The sequence below is a fragment of the Pistacia vera genome, unplaced genomic scaffold (assembly GCF_008641045.1).
Source record: "Pistacia vera cultivar Batoury unplaced genomic scaffold, PisVer_v2 Contig514, whole genome shotgun sequence".
In the NCBI taxonomy this organism is placed as follows: Eukaryota; Viridiplantae; Streptophyta; class Magnoliopsida; order Sapindales; family Anacardiaceae; genus Pistacia; species Pistacia vera.
In genome coordinates this window covers 12,450-33,879 of record NW_022196351.1, presented here as the reverse complement: position 1 = coordinate 33,879, position 21,430 = coordinate 12,450, and the positions used below count along the sequence as shown (strand labels likewise).

The 21,430-nt window shown below is 34.6% G+C and overlaps 1 protein-coding gene and 1 pseudogene across 1 annotated transcript; both read left to right on the top strand.

Moving 5' to 3' along the window:
- Positions 1-1,551: 1,551 nt before the first annotated feature.
- Positions 1,552-7,027, top strand: LOC116106412 (annotated as a pseudogene).
- Positions 7,028-19,677: 12,650 nt separating this feature from the next.
- Positions 19,678-20,572, top strand: LOC116106411 (probable F-box protein At5g04010). Its single transcript, XM_031392782.1, has one exon. It carries the CDS (start codon positions 19,682-19,684, stop codon positions 20,471-20,473), a length of 792 nt encoding a protein of 263 aa, XP_031248642.1. The 5' UTR covers positions 19,678-19,681; the 3' UTR covers positions 20,474-20,572.
- Positions 20,573-21,430: the final 858 nt, after the last annotated feature.

Below are 21,430 nucleotides of genomic sequence, written 5' to 3'. Positions count from 1 at the left end.
TTGCGTGCTAGTTTGGACTTGGTTGAAGAACACCGCGACAAAGCTCAGTTAAGGATAACTTCCTACCAATAGTGGGCAAAAAGATTATTCAACTCTAAGGTTAGAAGAAGAGACTTTCAGGTTGGCAACCTAGTTCTAAAGGAAGTCCTTCTCGGTAAAAGGGAACCAAGTGCGAGGGTATTGGGACCCAATTGGGAGGGTCCATACCGCATTACAAAGGTAATACGACCTGGGATGTATCACCTTAAAAGGTTAAATGGTTCTAAAGTACCATGAGCTTGGAATGTTGAACATCTTCACCCCTATTATTAGTAATTTCGAACTCACTTGCAGCTTTGATTTTTTCTTTGAACTTGTAAAATTGTCCTTGTAAGTATTATTAATAAGACTGTTCTGCCTCTTCTTGAAGAAAAACTTATGTCGTTATCTCAAGTCTTTTGCTAATGAGCTTGTTCTTTATAACATTTTGCAAGTTCAGTACAGTAAAACCTCTCTATAGTGATACTCTATATAGGAATAAACTCTACATAGTTATAAAAAATTATAGTCCCTAATTATTTTATGTGATTAAAGTCAATCTAAGAATATATAGTAAAACCTCTTTATAGTGATACTCTATATAGGAATAAACTCTACATAGTCATAAAAAATTATAGTCCCAATTTAAGATAGTTATAAATAAGAATAAACTCCACATTATAATAAGTTATATTTTTTCTAATTCCCGTTTTAAAAAAAGTTACCTTCACATAATAATAATTATATTTGTACATTACAAAAAAAAAAAAAAATATATGTTATGTTACATTAAAGGTTTAAGGTAAAATAAAATCTTTATTTAAAGTTGTTTGGAACAATGATTTATGTTTTAGAGTTGTTACCACATCTTTTAGCTTACAAGTATGTAATAACTCGCTAGCATGGATACTTTCTTGTTGAAGCCAAAATATTTTTAGCTTCTCAAACATGATTAGAGCTTCATGACACGAAACTTTTTGTATTTCCATACTATCATCCTTATGATTATTTTTTTTCTCTTCTTATCTAATTGTAGCAATGATTTCTTCTCTAGTTAAAACACACACGACTTGTTGCTTATTTGGATGATCGAAGAAAATATTAATATCCATTCGATTAGTGTAATGAAGTTACCGAATTTGATTACTCAATTCTATATTGACTCTTTTATTCTTTCCATCCACTTTATTTGTAACTTGCAATTTCATCGACAAAGGTCCTAATTTTATAGTGCTTAAAATAATTGATAATTATTTGACTTTATATTAATTTATCATGCATCAATTATATTTACAATGCTTAAAATTAGTTAACCTGACTGTTATGATTATTGAGAGATTTGGCTGCAATAACAAAAAATAAATAAAGTCAATGACAAGTGAGTTCAAGAGAGATCTGACAAAGCAGTATATTGAATTAATATAAATACAATAAGATATTTAGGAGAATTCCATATTCTATTTCTACTCCTGAGGTTTAGCTGGATTTGTTTGACAGCAAATCATCAAAAGCTGTCTTCAATGCTAATTTTGTAAAAATAAAAAAAATAAAAAATTTAACAATCAAACAACACTTTAGTCATTTGACATAATTTTATAAAAATAATTATAATTTTTTTCTTTTTTCAATATTAGTTGTCTAAAGCCAACCCACTAAACCCTGACAAAACCCATCGGCTTTCATCACCGTTCGTCATCTCAAATCACCTACTGATAGTCTCCGCCACAACTTGCCGGCTTATCTTGGCTTCTGATTCTCACATTCTATAATAAGCTCACTGAGAAACATGTTGTACCTTCGACACCACAATAAATCCACGGCTTGGAATCCACAAATGCTTGTCTCAAAGTCACGGAACGGGTGACCACCATGTTGGAGAGGTCTAAGCCACTACGACGTCAGAAGTGTTGACGGAATCGGAAGTGTCAACTGCATCGGTAGTGTTGGTGGTCGTGACTTAGGCTATGTCTGCTCCTGGGTTTTTGTTTTTGTGGTGAGTTTCTTCTCTTTTTTGGTGGTTTATTAGTTTGGGATTTTTTTTTGATTATGATAGAACAGTAGTGGCGGTTGAGACTGGAGAGGATTGCTGGGAGTTTTGGTGGTTAACAAAGAAGAAGATGGGATTGCAGGAACAAGATGCACTTTTTCCAATTATTTTTTCTTTTTTTCTTTCTTTTTTTATTAGAAAATTTTGGTTATATTTAATAATTTGCTGAAATTCATTAAGTTGTTTAACTTTATTAAATAGAAAATTTAGATGAATTTCAAAGTTACAGTTCAATGTCCATATTAGATAATATTAACTTCTATCTAATTGGATTTGGGATATTTCAATCTGGATTAGATTTACCCGAATAAGATTATTGTTGCTTAATTTTTCTGACAATGGATGATTCGTTTTATATATTCTTGATTAGAATTCTTGTGGGCCTGGCGCTATTTTCAGGAGCAATGGATGATTCATTTGAAATAGATTTGCAATAAGATGGGAACTAGTTTTGCTGATCTTGGGATTAAAGTTCTAAACACTGTTTTCGATCACTGTTGTGAATTTATGGAATGGGGGATATGTTATGGATGGAGGAAGCATATCTCTGATATCTCTGATTAAAACCCTTTTCACTCTATCAGCCTTCTTTTCTCTAATTTTGCTGCTACTTTATTTCTATTATCCTTTCCATTTGCAAAGCTCAGTATGCTATGGAGATATAGGAAGAGTTTATTGCACTTGGCACAAAGAAGGAAAATCTGGAGAGCACTATCCTTTAAGTCAATCCATCGGGTATGTGCAGCAACAACACACCATGTGCAAAATATTTATGACCAAAATGAATATTTTCCCAACAGAAGGAAACCAATCATTCTTACACCTCACTTGATATATTCGACTTTGTTGAATTGTCCTTTTGATTTGATTGCTTTCAGTTTTTTCCTTTGGTGTGCAAAAGAACGGAATTATTTTCATGATAGTCAATCAATTGGTCACATGATTAGCGTGGTTGCTCGTTGAACTGAACAATATAGGACTGTTGGAGGACTTGTTACTGCATTAGAGAATATTGGGTGTGTAACAAAGGCTTAGACTTTCATGCTTTTGTTGAGGATTTATTGGCATGGAGGAATGCATGAGCAGGTTTTTGAGACTTTTGACGAAATGGATAAATTTGGTTTTATGCCCAACACATTTGCACACAATGTTATTATGGATGTATTGTTCAAGGTTGGGCATGTTGATCTGGGTATTAAGGTTTTGAAAGAGACCCAGGCATCAAATTTCTTGAGTTTGAATATTGCACTGTGTAATTTATATAAGTATAATGATATAGCTAAGGTGCAGGATGTTATTAGGATTATGTTGAGGAAGGGGTTTTATCCTAATGTTCAGACATTTGAGAAGGTTTTAAATTGTTTCTGTGAGAAGGGTATGATGGTGCAGGTGTATCTGGTGTTGGGTCTCATTCTTACATTGGGAATTTCTTTACCTGTGAATGTTTGGAGTGCACTAATTGATGGGTTTTGTCGTTTGAGCAGACTTGATATGGCAGGTTATTTATTGGAGAAAATGGTTGAGACTGGTTGTTCTCTTAATGTTGTAACATATACATCTTTGATTAAGGGATACATGGAATCCAAAATGGTTAGTTATGCATTTGGTATTTTAAATACTATGGAATCTAAAGGACATGCCCCTGACTCGGTTTTTTACAATGTATTAATAGATTGCTTATCAAAGATTGGGAAGTTTGATGATGCTCTTGATGTGTTTTTAAAACAGAAATTGGTTCCAGACTTTTATACATTTTCTTCTTTATTATCTACCATATGTTTGTCTAGGAGATTTTCTCTTTTACCCAAGTTAGTAAGTGGACTTATGGTAGAAGCAGATCTACTAGTTTGTAACGCACTTTTAAGATACTTTTGTGAGGCTGGCCTTCCAACTCATGCATTGGAGTTATATAATGATATGGTGGATAGAGGTTTGACACCTGACAAATACAGCTTTGTTGGATTACTTTGTGGTCTATGTGGAGCCAGAAGAATCGATGAAGCAGTCAGTGTGTACCAAGGGATTGTCCTGAATCATACTGCTCTTGTGCAGATGTACATACTGTAATTATAGATAAATTTATAAAAGCTGGTAAATGTCATAGAGCCATTAGATTGTTTAGAAGAGCCATAGTAGAGAACTACCCACTAGGTGTGGTATCATGTGCAGTTGCCATTTGTGGATTTCTCATGGGTGGGAGGATTGGAGAAGCATCTACCTTGTATAGTCAGATGAAAGAGATTGGTTTATCTCCTAATGCTCACATATATAACCTAATTCTTTCTAGTTTCTGTAGGGAAAGAGATATTAAAATGGTCAAAGAATTGTTACAAGAAATCATCGAGGCAAGAATTGAGCTGAACTACAGGACTTTCATGAGGGTAACTAGTTTTATATTTCAATTTCATCCGTCTTCTTCAGCCTTAAATCAGTTAATAGAAATTTGGAATATTGGATTGATTCCTGATGAGGCAATTTGTGTTCCATTGTCTGATGGTGTTGACCTTCATGTGACAAACGTTGATTCCAATCACTCGTTGTTGCAAAGCTGCTTGGAAGATAATCAATTTCTAAACTCTTCTAGCTCTGATGACCTTTCTGATGTGTCTGCTTCCATGGTTGAGTTATAGTCAATAAAGAAATAAATCTTTATTTGGAAAGACTGTGCAGTTCCATCCTATGGAACTTGGCATGCCTGCAGATTTTGATGCATGATAAAGGTATAATTGATGATTTCTGTTTCATACCACTTCTATTAGAACAATACCCTGGAGACTTTGTTATCTTTTTTTTTTTTTTTTTTTTTTTTTTTATGATTTTGAATTAATATGGTGGACCTTCTACCTGTTCAGATTCATTTCTGATTGGAGTTACAGAATACTGAGACATGGCTCAAAAATTCACCTTCAACTCAATCTTAACTGACCTAATTCTTAGCCCATAGAAACCCTAACATCTGTTAGTATAAGTATTTTTCTTTACCTATTTGAATTCAAACCAACCAAACTCTTGCATTGTTGGAGGTCATAATTGCCTCTCTATATTCCATGTTTTAAGGTAGCTGAAATTCACGGGTTAGGCATTTACTGGACATTGAGCATTGGTTGCAGCCTCTGTCATGAAACTACATTCTTCGATATATAAGTTTAGGGTTTAAAATAAAAATGAATAGCAATAACAATAAGAACTTGGTTAACTGATTAAAACCGTGGATGATGGCATTGTATGTTAGAATGCCGTGTCTATTGATTTTGATGAAAGCAGGAACTTAATTGTTTTGGTGAAACAGATTGAATTTATTTTATTCATAAATTTCATTACAGATGGGGAATTGAGGCCTTCAGGCTAGGTTTGGCAGATAGCTTGGAATTGCAGTCTACATTAAGGTTCTCTCTACTCTTGAATTATGAGTGTTTTCTGTTTTACATATGTTTCAATTCTATGGAATTTGTACTTGCCATTCAGAATTAAATTTGTTATCTTATTTTGAGACCTATTTGCTTGTATATAAAATGGTTTTACTTAATCAGATGAAAGACAACTAATCTTATTGTTTTGCTAATGCATGATTCATGTAGAATTGCTTTTTTTTCCTTACTGACATATCTAATGTCTTGCATGAGAAGTTCAATGCAGATCTTCGGACTCTGACAGTGGTAATTTATCAGGGATGGTGTTTCTACACAAATTAGAAACTGATCGCTAAGAAATCAGATTGCAGCTTTGTTAGGTAGATAAAATCTGCAAGCCGCGATACTCTTCAATAATATATACATAATTTGTGTCTTATTTATACCCTTTTTTAGGAGCCAACAAAGAAACCTCAGTAAATCAGACATTGCCAAAGAGAAACAACTGATTTCTAATACCTAATATTTTGTGTGTGCATGTTGAACTATAGCAAAACCGTTGCCAGACAATTGGCTCAGCATTGAAGTGCATTTATAGCAGTATCAAATGCTTGCTATTGTATTTCTTAGTCAAGTTTGCGCCAAATTTTATTTGTAGATTCTTAGTATGTACAGCTCCAGATGAGTTGGGTTATCTTTTTACACTGTACTGATCATGAAGATTGTATCTGGAAGAGTGCCGGTAGATTGCAGTCAACCCCAGGTACAGATTCCTAATTTTAGATAATTTCTTTGCTTGATTTACAACCTTCTTCCATAACTGGATTCTTGCTAATCAATGTACCTGAATTGAACTGTAATTGCAGGCTTATTTGATTGATTGGTTGAAGTCCATGGTTGCAAAGCAGAAAGTTTCATTTATTGGGGATCCTATTTGCCAGAAATGCCTTCTACGAAAGAAGTAAAACGGATTATTTTAATTGCTCTGCGATGCTTTGATCCTGAAGTCAACATAAGCCAAGGATGAAGATGTAATTCACATGCTTGAGCCACACGACTTGCTTTTTAATGTTGTAAGAAGTAAGAACAATGATTTTTTTTTTTTTTTTTCCTGAGCTGCCGTATCTTCTTAAGCACGCTTATGGGCTAACCTTACCTATTCAAATCCTGTCGTTTCAACATTGCAGGGACCTCAGATTAAGAAAGCGGCTTCTTATCATAACTATCCACTAGAGAGCCGGCCTATTATCAAGTTGGGGAAAGATGATTCTAACACAAGACGATGAAAACAGCAGTAATCGCTATCAAATGCAAATATGAGCTCATGATACTTTGCTCATAAAATTCTTTAAGTTGGAAGAAGTTTTAGAGACTGTTTTCAACACCAATATGTAATAAATGCTACTGTTTTTTTTTTTTTTTTTTTTTTCACTAATTTCCGGAAACAAGCAGTAACATAAAGAACAGAAACCTTGCAAGGCTTATTGTTTATTCAAGTCTGTATCATCTAGGAAGCATGGTTGATACGAGGAGCCGAATAAATTAGGTTCTCAAACTAAGATTTTTTATAACAAATCTTCATTTGAACATTATCAAAGGGCAATTTATCATCAGGAAAAGAGCAATGAGAAACTTACTTTTTCTTAGGCAATAGATCGCACGCCAATTGCGCTTGAATATGAGTACAGTTCCATTGTAGTTTTTTGGGTTTCCTCATTATTCTAATACTTCCATTACATTAGAAATGCAAATTCCAGTACATGGATCATTTTGAATCCCCTCAACTCTTGTTGAATAGGTGACATTATCAGCTACTAGGTCTATATTGCTTAATTTTGAAAATTTAGAATTGTTTTTGGATGAAAGCCAGGGTTCGGATGTGACCCACAAGAATCTGTTGTACAAAAACGTACTTTATGATCATTCTCACACCTCTGAGCAACGCAAGTTTAACTTTCTTGTGTTGCCATTCTATGTTCTAACTTTAATTCTATATTCGTCCCAACAACTTTTAACTGCAATACGGTCATATCCCTTGAGATTATGTAACATTCTTTAATTTTGGTGTTTATACATGAATTTGACATAATCATATGATAATTATAAATTAAAGAGAATTGCAAGTGAATTTCTGTAAAAAAAAAAAAACTTGGTTTGATCCCACCTGTGTTAGGAGATTTTATTGGTGCAAGAATTGTGAGACCTTGGACCAATACATTACCTCAATTTCAATTATAATATGAAAAGGAAAGGTTGATATCATATGGTTATGGGAATCAATTAATATTGTTATGATAATAAATAAATAATAGTGAAAATTTATAAAAATGGATCGATTTGCTTAATGAAACCTGCATTTATAGGGTTGACGTTCCATGATGGAGAATTTATTAAATTTATGTTTGATATTTGGATATGATCTCTATAAGTTAAGGACGAGTTGCATTCAAATTTCTGCTTACGAAATTTTTTCCACCAACAAGCACCTTGGCCATATATCGTGCCATTACCATCTAAAAATGCAATCATCAACTGAGTGCATTAGTAACACCTTAAAAAAAAAAAAAAAAAAACATTATCTTTGCTAATTAATTGCTTATATCTTTCATAATTAGTAATGTGGTGAAAATTTTATTTTAGAGGTGATGGAAATATGACAATGGCAGAGTCAAAATATTGGTTTAGAGATGATTGAAATGTAGTAATGTTAATTGTTGATGCTGAAAACTCACAGACTTGGGCCTATGGTATTTTCGGTCCCGATGTCATCAATTCTTGGAGCCTTCCTGCCAACGTAACTAGCAAGATATCTTCCTACAAACAGAAACAGATGTCAAAGGCGTCGGTGGGTGTGCCACTGGTGTTAACCCTCCGATGCTTAAGTTACACACGTTGTATTTAGGGTCTTGCGATTGGCCAAGTCACAAGAGGGTAAAACTGTAAACTTGACATGCACATGTAGACCTATTAGGCTTATCAAATGCTTGTGGAATGTATTTAATATATCTATACAATGACAGACTTATCAATAGGTGTTTGTTAATAACGGAAAAATATGGAAATCAATGCCAAAAATAGATTTCTCAGATTCACACAAAACAAAAAATGTTTATTTGCAACAAGAGCTCATTAATGTATATAGTGCACTCTCTTACTTACCTTATTTCTCTCTTATGTTTATTTTTCTTATATCTAAAAGAGTAAATGACATGTTTCCACCCAAGGTTTGGCGAATTTGCAAATTCCTATCCTGGTTTCATAAATTCCAGATTTTCATCCTTAAATTAATAGAAAATGATTTAATGTAATGGTTAAAGGGTAAATTAGTCATTTATACTGCATTAAATTTGAAATAAAAACAAAAATGTCAAAATAGTCCTCCACATCTCAAATTTCTCTCACAAGCGCCCTCCACATCTCAAGTTTGAAATATGACGATCGAACCCCTACAACAGAAACGCCACTTGGCAGCTAGTACGGCTGTCAAACGAGTCGAGCGGCTAGCGAGTCAGCTCGACTCGGCTAGAGCTCGCTATATAAAACGAGTCGAGTTCGAACATGGGGAGGCTTGGCTCGTAGGCTCGCGAGCCTGATGTGGCTTGGCTAAGTAGGGTTCCATTTGTTATATTTTATAAACTGTGGGGACTGAAGTGTTATCTTTATTCTTTAGTTTTAAAAATTTATAAAAACGACATTTAGCCCCCCAATGTAATTAGTTCTAAAACAAAAAATTAAACCCCCAAATCAGATTTCCCAAATCGACAAACCCTAACCCCTAAATTTGTTCTTGCAAATATTCATAATCAAAAATCAAAATCAAAATCAAAATAAGGTTGTGTTGAGGAAGAAAACGAAGATGAAGATGAAGATGAGATGGAGACGAAGATGAAGATGAAGATGAGATGAGATGAAGACAAAAATGAAGATGAAGATGAAGATGAAGATGATGGAGATAAAGACGAAGAAAAGGATGAAGATGAAGATGATGAAGATAAAGATATGCAGATGATGCAGATGATGCAGATAAAGATGCAGATGATGCAGATGATGAAGATGATGGAGATAAAGATGTAGATGATGAAGATGATGGAGATAAAGATGCAGATGATGAAGATGAAGTCGAGTCAATCGAGTCGACTCGAACTTGATCGAGCTCGAGTTCGAGTCTCTTTTCTTTGACTCAACAGGCTCGAGCTCAATCCTGTAGCAAACGAGCCGAGCTTGATAAGTCAAAAAATCGAATCGACTCGGCTCGTTTACAGCCCTAGGCAGCTAGTGGATGAAAAACGGTGAGTGGGGAGGCTAGTAGAGATGCGGGTTTTGCTGAGGGGAGGATGAGGGTTCGAATGGTTGTGAAAGGGGGTATTTCTAGTGTCAAAACCAGCCTAAATATGGTTGTAAACTTGGAGAATCGCACGAGATTGCAGGGGTTGTCGGCCAGCCATTTGTGGGGGCATCGGGGTGGGAGCGTGAGGATTTTGGTGATTGTGGCGTGGGGGTTCTCATGGTGGTGATGGGGGAGCTTGGTGATGTTGGAATCAACCGGAAGTGGCTTAGGAGCGGCGGCGGGTGAGAGGAAAAGTCGTGGAAATTGTGCAATGAAATTGCGTAATCTGGCATCCCTGGTGGGCGGTAATCAGGTGAGGGTGAGGGTGTCGCTCTTAGTCTCCTTTGCGTTGTTGTTACCATCATTTTGGCCAATCTATGGTGCTAATTGCAGTGTCTGGGGTTTGCCCAGCTTGTAGGGGTGCGATGGATAAGCTTCCATCTTCTAGGGAGGTTTATGATATTTGGCTATATAATCAAAAGTAAAAGTTAAAGGGTAGTTTAGTAATAACACATTCTATATTGTGTCAGACTCTAATAATGTAAATTTAAGGGTGAGAATTTATAAAATCAAGGATGAGAACTTACTGATTTGCGAAACCTTTTTTGGGAAGTTATGGTTTACTGTATCTAAAATTCACCAAAGCCTTTAATTTGTACTCACCTTGAGCTACGCAACGTGACACTCATGTAGGCATCCTTGTTACATGCCTTGTGACCTTGCTGAGGTGGCATTCGTGCAACACCTTATCTTTGTCAATGCCACTTTAGTTACTTAACTTTTTACAAACAATAAATGCATTGTCTAAAACTTTACAAAAGTTGTGTGTGCCTCTATCCTTCATATCCCAATCACGGATGGGTGTTTTCTGCGGCCCCGTAGAGACCTGGCCGAACCCACCCCGAATGGGGCGGAGAATGCCCAAAAATATTGAGGATCGGCCCGAGGACAGTCCTCACAAAAATTCTCGCCCTGTAGAGCCCCACCTTTTATTGAGAATTCTTTTTTCTTTGCAAGATTATATATAAAGTTAAGAGTTTAAATTATAGTCTTAAGTAATGCATCTAAATTTATGATATTTACTTTTATAAATTTTCTAATGTTTGTATTAAATTTATAAAAAAAAATAATTTAAACGAGAGAGTCTAATAAATAAATATATGTATTATTAATTTGTGTATTTCACAAAATAATAATACATGACACAAAAATAAATTTGATTAGATTATTACAATTTACTAAACCAATATAAGAATATACACAATTGCTTAACGACTTACAAATTACACAAAGTCAATTATCCTTGTAATTAATTAATGGGTCAATTAAATATGATGTTAAACTTAATCAATGTTGGGAATTTGGGATAATGTGATTTGTCTCTTTCACAAATGGACTAATTTTATTAGTTGTAGTGGAGATAATATTTTATGAATTAATTCATCAATATACCTAGTAAATTATGTTAAGACTGAATTTAGTTAAATTAATTTTGCTAAAAATTAATTAATTAACAAGACTAACTAAGTCTAAGCTTCCATACAATTGAATAATTAATCAGGTTACCTAATAAATTATGTTAAGATTAGATATAGATATATTTATTTTATGAAAAATTAATTAATTAATAGGGTTGATTAAGCCTAATCGGCTAAGCCTTCATATAATTATATAAGTAATCAACTTACCTAGCAAATTATGTTAAGATTGAATTTTGTTATATTAATTTTATGAAAAATTAATTAATTGACAGGGTTAACTAAGCCTAAGCCTCTATATAATTGAATAATTAATCAATTTACCTAATAAATTATGTTTTTCCATTGAGGCAGTGGAAAAACAAAAATAATTACAACATGGATCGCTCTATAGAACCAAGATCAAGGCACAAATTTACAACTTATATCAAAACAAGAATTTGCAGAAAATTAGTTTTGAGTTTAAGAAATCATACGCACGTTTGAAGGCTCCTTCAACTTTATCTTTGAACGTATTTTGCTACCGTCCCAAGTGTAGGATCGAACAGATGTAGTCCATACAAAGATAATCGCAAGGAACTAAAGAGAGATTTGTTAGATCCTCTTTAGCCTTAAGAACAAAGAAGAAATGAAGAGTATTTGATTTAAAACCAAAACTCAAATCTAGAGTCAGAGAGTGTTTTGGGTTCTATAGCTTTTTCTTTTCTTTGAAAATAAAAATGAGTCAATCAATCATATCTCAACTAAACTTTTACTTTTATAGTGTAATTTTAATTGCCCTATTCCTTATGGAATAGGTTTGTGCTCTAACCCAAACACCCTTTGTTTCCAAACACTCTCATTTAGATATTTTAATTTTGTTTATCATTATCTCAATTAAAATCAATATATATATTAATATTTAACAATAATGAAAATTTATTTAAATATATACGAACACATATTTAAATGTAATCTCACTTATTTAATTTTTTCTAACAAATTAAATAAAAGGCTACGACCTCAGCAAATTTAATTGCACTGTAAAATTATCAAAATACCTTTTCGCCTAAAAAGATGAAAATGCTCTTCTTACTTCCTAAGTCTTAAATTATCTTCTATGTGTGTGACCCATAGGCTCCTCATCATACCGGTAGTGTATAGTATCACGATCAATATCAATTAATCATCTCACTAATACACAGACCAAGATTGGCCCCTAGCAAGGCATTATGGCTACCCAATAGATTCAGATTCAGCAAAGTAGCTACCTCTCAACGATATGATTACTGTACAATTCGATCATTTCATCATCCATTATCTCGACGAGACCAAGGCATAGAAATAGTGTCAACCTTCAGTTACTCTCGATATTATGTATTTAGTTACTGGACCAATGACCTGTATTATAAACTGGATAAGGCAACAACTCAATCTCACTATGGCCACAGTTTTACTGTCATTGCCATTTACTGAATTGCGCCGTGAGATAACTTCTCTCGTACCCGAGAGTGATGAATCCTCTATCTATCCACCATAGTCTTGATACACTCCTTGATGTAGCCAAGCACCACCGTATTAACAGCTCTGAATAGAACTATGTTAGGCTAGTGTTAAACTACACCAATCGGTGCACAAGACGCTCCGGTGATCTCAAGTCTAAGGATCACATGCACCACCATTCGTTAGAGGATTTGTTCCATAGACACTAGGGTTACGATCCATATGGAATCCTTTGGTGGACCAGTCCAGTGAACTTGCCTATAACAAGCACCCATGTGTTGCACCAGGTTGTCAACAAACAACCTTGACAAGTGAGATCAGTCACTGCCTTTCGACAGGGTCCTTCAACACTATGATAGCCTTACCATATTATCTGTGCCCTTACTTCAGAATAATACTAGGGCTACAGAAGTTTCTAGAATGGCCACCATATGTGCTTATAGAGTTCTCACTATCAAGATTTGAAACACTTGATACCCTCATCACGGTTCTATCATTCTAAAGACATATATCAATACAAACAATGATGATTTACGCGATATAGTATAAAATGCCTTTTATTGATCAATGAATATTATTACAAAGATTCAATTCTATAATAATTGATTGGTTCTAAGGCATCTACTCTAACAGGGGCGAATTTCCTCGTGATGCCCCATTCATCAGGCTAGTCCAGGACGAGGATAGGAGTGATTCCAAATCCCCACAGGTCGAGGACAATCATGAGAGTTGTCCCTGCCAGTGGGGATGGGTTGGGGACAGTCATGGGAGTGGATATCGAGGTCGGGGAAGAGGAATGGGGTCCCTGACCCTGACCCACCCCGTGCCCATCCCTAATGCCAATTGTCAACTATACATGCTATAGGATTGGGCAATCACTCTTCCCCATGGCTACTAAGCCATGATTTGGGCTAACCTTTTTTGACTAATCTTATCTCATTAGCTAGGTTGCATAGAACGGCGGTTGCGAGCCCACTTTCTAAGGTCTTTCATCATTGGACCTATTCTAGGCTTCATAGGCCCACTTGTGGATCAATGCTGGATTCACCATCCCTTGGGCTTACCATGACCTTGTTTTGGGCTTATCTCTATGCCTTGTCCAAAGTGTTATTGAGCCTATATGTGGTTTGACTGTTTTGCCTTTTTGCATAATGACTCCCATTAATATATGTTCATATATAGAGGGCGTTTGGATCATATAATATTTTATTATGGGGGTATATTATATTAACAGGGAGAAATATTACCTTAAAGATTACTGGGAATGGTTAGAAAATGTGCTTGGTTGGTTCGAATAAATTGGTGAATAATATGTTGGGAGGATAAATGGGTGGGTATGTTACATAGATTACTAAATTGCCCTCCTTTTTAAATATTAATAATAGTATTTTTTATTATTATTTTTATTATAATTTCTTTTAACCCCCTACATTTGAAATTTTGCTAAAACACCCCAGTCATATAAAACTTTAATTTATAGCAAAATCACCCCCACCCACCCCAAGCCACTGCTGGCAGCCAACCAGCACCGCCGTCCGCTGCTGACAGCTTATGAACTGGCGCATGACTGGCCGAAAAGGGCCATGGATCATGGATTACAACAACCGATGCAGGTGATCAGTGGTGGTAAATCACAGCCGGTGGTGATCTTGGATAGCTGGGGGTATTTTGTTAACTTTTAAACTTTTTTGTGGCTAGGGTATTTTAGCTAGTTTCTCAAATGTAGTGGGGCTGGGTAATTGTTGTTTGGTAGATATTTGAGGGCAATTGTGTTCGAAATAGTTTTTAATTAAGAGCAAAATGGATAGAAAGTTCAGATTACCCGGGTTTTTAATAACACCCCCTAACAAGGTAATAAGATTACCCCCTACATTACCAACAATAAACATTATTTACAATAAAAGATTACTGTAATATTTTATTACTTGCAAACCAAACACTGGAATCTTGCAAAATAAACTAAGATTAACCCTATTATCTTATTTACCCTGATCCAAATGGCCCCATAGTGTTAAAGAATAATTTTCAGGGTTGTTATAAAGAAGAAATTCACGAAAGTACACAAAACTTACAAATCTTATTTTCATCAATATTGATTGATTTGATTTCTATTTTTATCTATTAAATAATAAAAATATTAGAGAAAACAAATGAGCTTGAAGTTTATACATAAATATTTAATTGACAATATCTTTCTAAATAAATTCAAAAGGTAATATTTTAGAGTAAAGGACTTTTTCCCACCCAACGTTTGCCTTAATGACACTTTCCTACCTAAAAAGTTTCAAAATACAACTTTTCCACCCAAAGTTACTATTCTGATACTACCCAAAGTCGATTTTGGTGGCGAAAATTCTCTCCGTCAGTACCCTTCGAATCTTTGGTCTCATATCTACAAAACCCCTCTCACTTCGGTATTTGATTTCTCGCTGATTACCCGCCAACACAAAGCCAGACTTCTTGTTCTTAGACGACTTCCGACTGATTCTAGTGGCAAATATTCAATCGGTTACCACCAGTCGATCCATTGGCCTCCACACTACAAAAACCCTTTTACCTTGTCTCCTAGTAACTCGTCGAAAGCCGGTTGAGAAAGTAAAGTGTATTTTGGATATTGACGGAACATAAAGATTGGGTGGGATAGTGGTATTTTGAAACTTTTGGGATGGAAAAGTGTCATTAAGAAAAACCCTTGGTTGGGAAAAAGTTGTTTACTCTATTTTTAAATACAAAAGAACCAATATAACAAAGGTAAAGGTAACATTATATTTGGTTTCTTGAAAAATCAACCAACAAGCGTTGAAAATAAAGTTGAAACATTGATTCCTGAACGCTGTAAATAAGGAAAAAGTGTAAACTTGAGCAAGAGAAGAGAAAAAAGAACTATTGTATAAGAAAAAGAATTTGGCACTTTAATTAAAAGAAAAAGAAAACAAATAACAATAAAAATATAAAGAAATTTTAGGATAAAAACCAATAAAGATTTGAATTTTTTTCAGACTAAAGACATATTGGTAATTCACAGATCCTTTTTTATGCTTTGTTATAGTGAAATTTGGCAACCAATGGGAACTAGAGAAACATATAGTTATCAAAGCGAGAATAAAAACTAGATGATCATTCGATCTATGGCTTAATTCATTATTTGTTTCATAAATTTATTTATATATTTTTAGTTGAAATTACCAATCTATTTTTGAAGGATCTTTATCTGAGTATCAACGGAGGCCATCTTACAATCCTGAAAATGCAATCCACACACCCCCAAGGCAAGCACACATACATGATATTGAAGAAAGCCTAGCCTAAATTTTAGATCACCAAAAGAATTGCCTTGATCTAAATCAAGTGAGAAGCATCACCAAGAAAGTTTTGCATCGACCGAAAACGTGAAAACATTTTGGGTAGAGGCAACCGGATTGTCCAAGAAAATCACAAACTGCTCCAAAGTCAAAGTTGCCAAATCTACATCTGGAGCAAATGGTTGGACAAAAGTTGTATCTGGCAGTGTCAAAAGCAAAACAATGGCAGGTCAAAGTAGAAAAGGCAACGAATGCAATCAAAACAACAAAAGATAGACACAAAGAGTTAATTACCTCCTCTAGCTAGTGATTTCTTCATTGATGATTCGACGATTCCTATGTTGGCTAAAGGCCTCAATTTAATCAATATCATTAAATTAATAAAATAAAAGCGGAAGCCCAAGAACATAACTCCCGCCATACGGCCATAGTAATCAAATTCCAAGTACCATGAGAGACTCTTGTAAATTGGGATTAATTCTAGTCTATTCGAAAGCTTATTCCATTTATTGATGGAGAATCCACAAACTTTCTTGTAGACTAGTGACCGCGATTCTTTCTCTGTAATTTGGTTTATGCAAAATTTTTAAGCAGTCTATTTTTCTTCTTTTCCATCAAAGAAGAAGTTATATGAAGGATGGCTACCACTAGTAACTGATGGGAAGTTACAAAGGTTAATGTGCCACAAAATAAAACCATAATGTAAAGGGAAAGTTGTAAATAAACCGTAACTTACATTCTCCTACTTGCACATTCAACACTTAATATGTACCAATTCAATACTAATACTTCCTCAAAAATTTTCCCATAGATATATAAAATATCCTCGTTTTAAATTGTATGAATCATGGTGGTAAGTCCTCTAGAGCAACTATTACCTTCCACGAATTACAATGCAACTTTCTCTTTTGAATGATAACCATATGTGGTACATAACTTTATGAATGAAATTCTAAATATTCATTCAAGATCAACAAACAAAATTAAAACATGCATTGCCATTCTCCAAACTTCATGTATACAACTAAATAAGAGAAGACAATTATGAAATTAATGAAGTCTTTCAAATCAACAAAATGCGATACAAACATAAAGGGTATCTTAATCACATAGAAACTACATAATAAAACTAAGCCACATTTGCTCAACATGTCTCTTATAAGGAATAGGCGGTAAACCTTTTGTCAACGGATCAACAATCATCAATCTGGTATTGATGTGCTTAATAACCACTTTGTTTGCTTTGACATTTTCTCAAATCACGAGATACTTAATGTCGATGTGCTTATACGACTTCCCCTTTTATTGTTCTTGGCCAAAAACTCTACAACATAATTATCGTAGTAGTAAATCCTAAATGGCTTGGAAATTGTATCAACAACTTCAAGCCCCGAAATAAAACTCCTTAACCATATAGCATGCGATATTGCTTCAAAGCATGATACAAACTCTGCTTCAGCGGTAGAAGTAGCAACTAAAGATTGTTTTGCACTTCTCCAAGAAATGGCTCTCTTTGCTAATAAGAAGACATATGTCGATTTCGACTTTCTCAAGTTGAGGCAACCAACAAAGTCATAATCTGAATATCTAATCACTTCTAGATGATTAGGTAGATTGTATGTAAGCTTGTAGTCCTTAGTTCCTTGAAGGTATCGCATGACTTTCTTTGCAACTCTCCAATGGTCTAAACTTGGGTTACTTTAATATTTGCTCAACATTTCAATTGCATATGTAACGTCAGGTCTTGTGTAAACATGAGCATACATTAAACTCCCAATGGCGAAAGCATAAGGAATTTCTTCATTTGTTCTCTTTTTAAATTATTTCTTGGGCTTTGTTCCAAATTGAATTTGTCACCTTTGACAAGAAGTGCAACACTAGATGATCAATCCTTTATACGAAATCTCTCTAAAACTTTATTGATATAGGCTTCTTGAGACAATCCTAATGTCTCCCTAGATTTGTGTCTCTCAATCTTTATGCCTATGACCTATGAAGCTTTGCCCATAATTCATTTAGAACGCTCATAATTCATTTTGAGTAATCATAATTGGTTAAGTTTATAAGATAAACTTACTCCCACTATTCTCCATGTATATACAATGGTTATATGTATATTTTACTCTAGTAGCCAAGAACCTCTAGCCTTCGCTAGAGATCCATGACTCAACTCTTGGCTTGGAACCAGCGAGAAAGTGAAGAGCCAGACTAAGGCCAACTCAAATGATTGAACCAATGCAATCATCTCTACTTGGGTTACAAGCTCACATTACTAGTCATATACCATATATATGACTCCTTAAATACCTGAAATTACTTTCAATATTAAAAATTTAAAGTAACATCGTTTAAAATATAACTTACACCATAAAAATATTTTTATAGGTTGCAAACCAACACAAGTGAAACCACGTTTCATATTATAAAATATACTTACAACAACATGAGAATTGACAATATGTAGATCAATTAAATCTCAAGCATCCGTATGACTCAAAACATCATAGTCCTTAGAGGTCAAGATTGGTATTTTGTGAAAAATTCTTGGTTATAGGAGTCCTTTTTCATTTTTAGCTTTCATATATATATATAACTAATAACAAGATTATAGAATTAAAAAGGCTTTAAAGGAAATTCTCTAATCGTTTAAAGAAAGGGACGAAAAAGCTTACCCTTTAATATTCTCATGTTTGAAACCAATAACAAAATTCTTTGGTAAAACTGAAATCAATAACAAATTTAATACCAAATTTGAAAATGTAATTTTGACACACTATAAAAATTGTATTCCTTTAATAAAACAAAAATCACTTATAAGAAAAATCATAAGATCATAAATAAATTATTTCGGAAACTAAACAAAATTCTTTTAAAAAAAAGCATTTCGAAAGTAGATCAAAATTTATGTTGTTTGCCTTCTTATTGAATCGAGAATCGGCATCTAATTAATAATGAAAGCAATGGGAGTTTATATAGTGTTTGGCTGCCCATTATAGCAAATAAAACTCAGCCATCACATTACCACATGTTACATAATAAGCTTAAAGATGATGATGATGTTATGTACTTTGCCACAATTGCTGGAAAACAATAAATGAAAGCAGCTCATAGTTGGTTTGACGGTCAAAGAAGTTTGTTCCCTTTTTTAAGTTTGGGTTTTATTTTGTGACCATCTACTAGAATAAATTAAACTTATCCTGTTCTTTGAGTTTGTAAAATATTCAATAGAATCCGAAAATTAGTTGAAGTGTATATAAATTGACCCAAACTCTTTGATTATTCAAAAAAAAAAAAAAAAAAAAAAAAAAAAAAAAAACCACCTCATAGTTACACGAAGTCACTTCACAACAAAAGCTTTTTTTTTTTTTTTTTTTTTTTAATTCTTTCAGTCTTAATTCAAAGTAGGCAAATTGAAGAAAATTTTCCCCGTCGCTCCACCATTGAGCTCAAACTCAAAAGAATACATTTAAGTAGTGCACGTGTGCATTGGACTAGCATGCACGTGTACCCCACAGGAATTGCTCGACCGCACACCATTTGATCTTACGTGTCAATCTGAAACCATGCAACTCACCACATCATTCCACATGCCACACACAATTATTCCTCAACCTGACAACAATCTCTATACATAGAAAACCAACACAAAACTTCTCTTGAATTAACCAATCAACCAAATGTCTCCACTTTCCTCCACTAATCCCCCGCCGTGGGAGGTCCTCAACCTCCTTGCTCACCACCTTGACCCCAAATCCCTGGCCATAGCTTCTTGTGTCTCCAAGTCTTGGCTCATTTCCTTCTCCTCTGACCAAATTTGGCAACCCATATGCACCACTCATTACCCTTCTCTCTCTAACCTCAAACTCACTCATTTATCAATCCCCTATCACCGCATCTACGCAGTCGCCTACTCCGCCACCAAACGCCGCCAAAAACCCCCTTCTAGACCTCGTCTTTTCCTCCACGACCTCATCTTCGCCATCGACTTACGTACTAAGAACAATGTCCCACTCCTTACCATCGCAAAGCCTGTGAATGAACTTTGTTCTGACGCCAATGGCGTGTTCAAGTTTGATGTTAATGTTGACGATTGTGAAGGTTTAGAGATGGTTGAGTTATCAGAAGAGGTGAAAATCGCTTGGAATGTGGTGTTAAAGGGGTGGGGCGGTGCTTTTACGATGATGGATTGCGAAGGGAAGTTAAGTTTTATTCCAGGAGCTGAAGGGTGGTTCTCGGAGGAGCTGCCGTCGCCAAGGTGCTGTTCGAGTGATGTGGCAAGTGGGATTGTGGCAGATATGAAGTTAGGGATTTGTAGCAGAAGAGGAAATGGTGGGAAAGCAAGGGTTGAGAAAGTGAGCATAGGAATGTTGAGTATTGTAAATTGGAGATATGTTAATGTTGATGACGGACTTAGATACTTGCAACATTTTCTTTTACCAAACGACGAGTGTTGGTGTCATGGTGTGTAAAATATTTTTGTTTATCACTTTAATAAAAATTTTGTTCCATAGCTGAAGAAGGTCTTTTATTGAAGACATAATCAGTTCCGTAGTACACTTCAGTCAGCTCAGCACACAACATGATTTAAGAAATGACTTAGTCCATCTTTTGACTGTTTGCGCCTTTCAAGCCAAAGTTTTATGTTATTATCTTTAGTCACCCAGTTGAGTCTTACTGTATATATTTAGCCTTGATTTTCTTTCTTTCAACCTATAATAACCTGTCCCATTTAACCCTTAAACACATTTCCTACCCATGACTTTCTTTTAAGAGGAAATAATCTGAATTTTTGAATGTGAAATGTGCGTGGCTTCGAGATTTGTGCAAGACTTTGTGAGGATGTTTGAAGGAACGGGTTGGGGGTTGTTGTGTGGGAAAAAAAAAAGGATGTTGGGTGATATCCATGCTTCTTAAATTTCTATAAGTTAATGTTTAATTGATCCAAAATAATAATAATAATGAAAAAAAAGCAATTCAATAAGGAAGTATGAAAATGGTACAGATTTCAATTGTGGTTGGGGAGAGTGATACAATAAAAACAAAAAAAAAACAAAAAAAAAAAAAAAGGATTTTGGATTTGAGAGAGTAAGTTGTTTTGAGTGACTGTCTTCTATGAAATGTAAGATTATTTCTCTTAATTGTTTGAATCCCTTATGTTCTTTCATAATCCAATACCTTAGCCTAACATTACAAGCTTAATGAAGTCCTAACGATCTGAAGTTGTGTGTTGCTCTACATTCGTGGAGAGTGATCTGAAAAATAGGCTATGGAGTTGTGTTTTTAATGTTTTCTATTTTATGGGATAAAAATGTTGTTTTCTTTTGGAGATTGCTATGAAACCACCTCTAAGCCTTGGATTAACAGCCTATGGATTAACTGTGATGGAGATTTGAGAACGAAGGTGAAATTGATTTTTAGGATGTTCT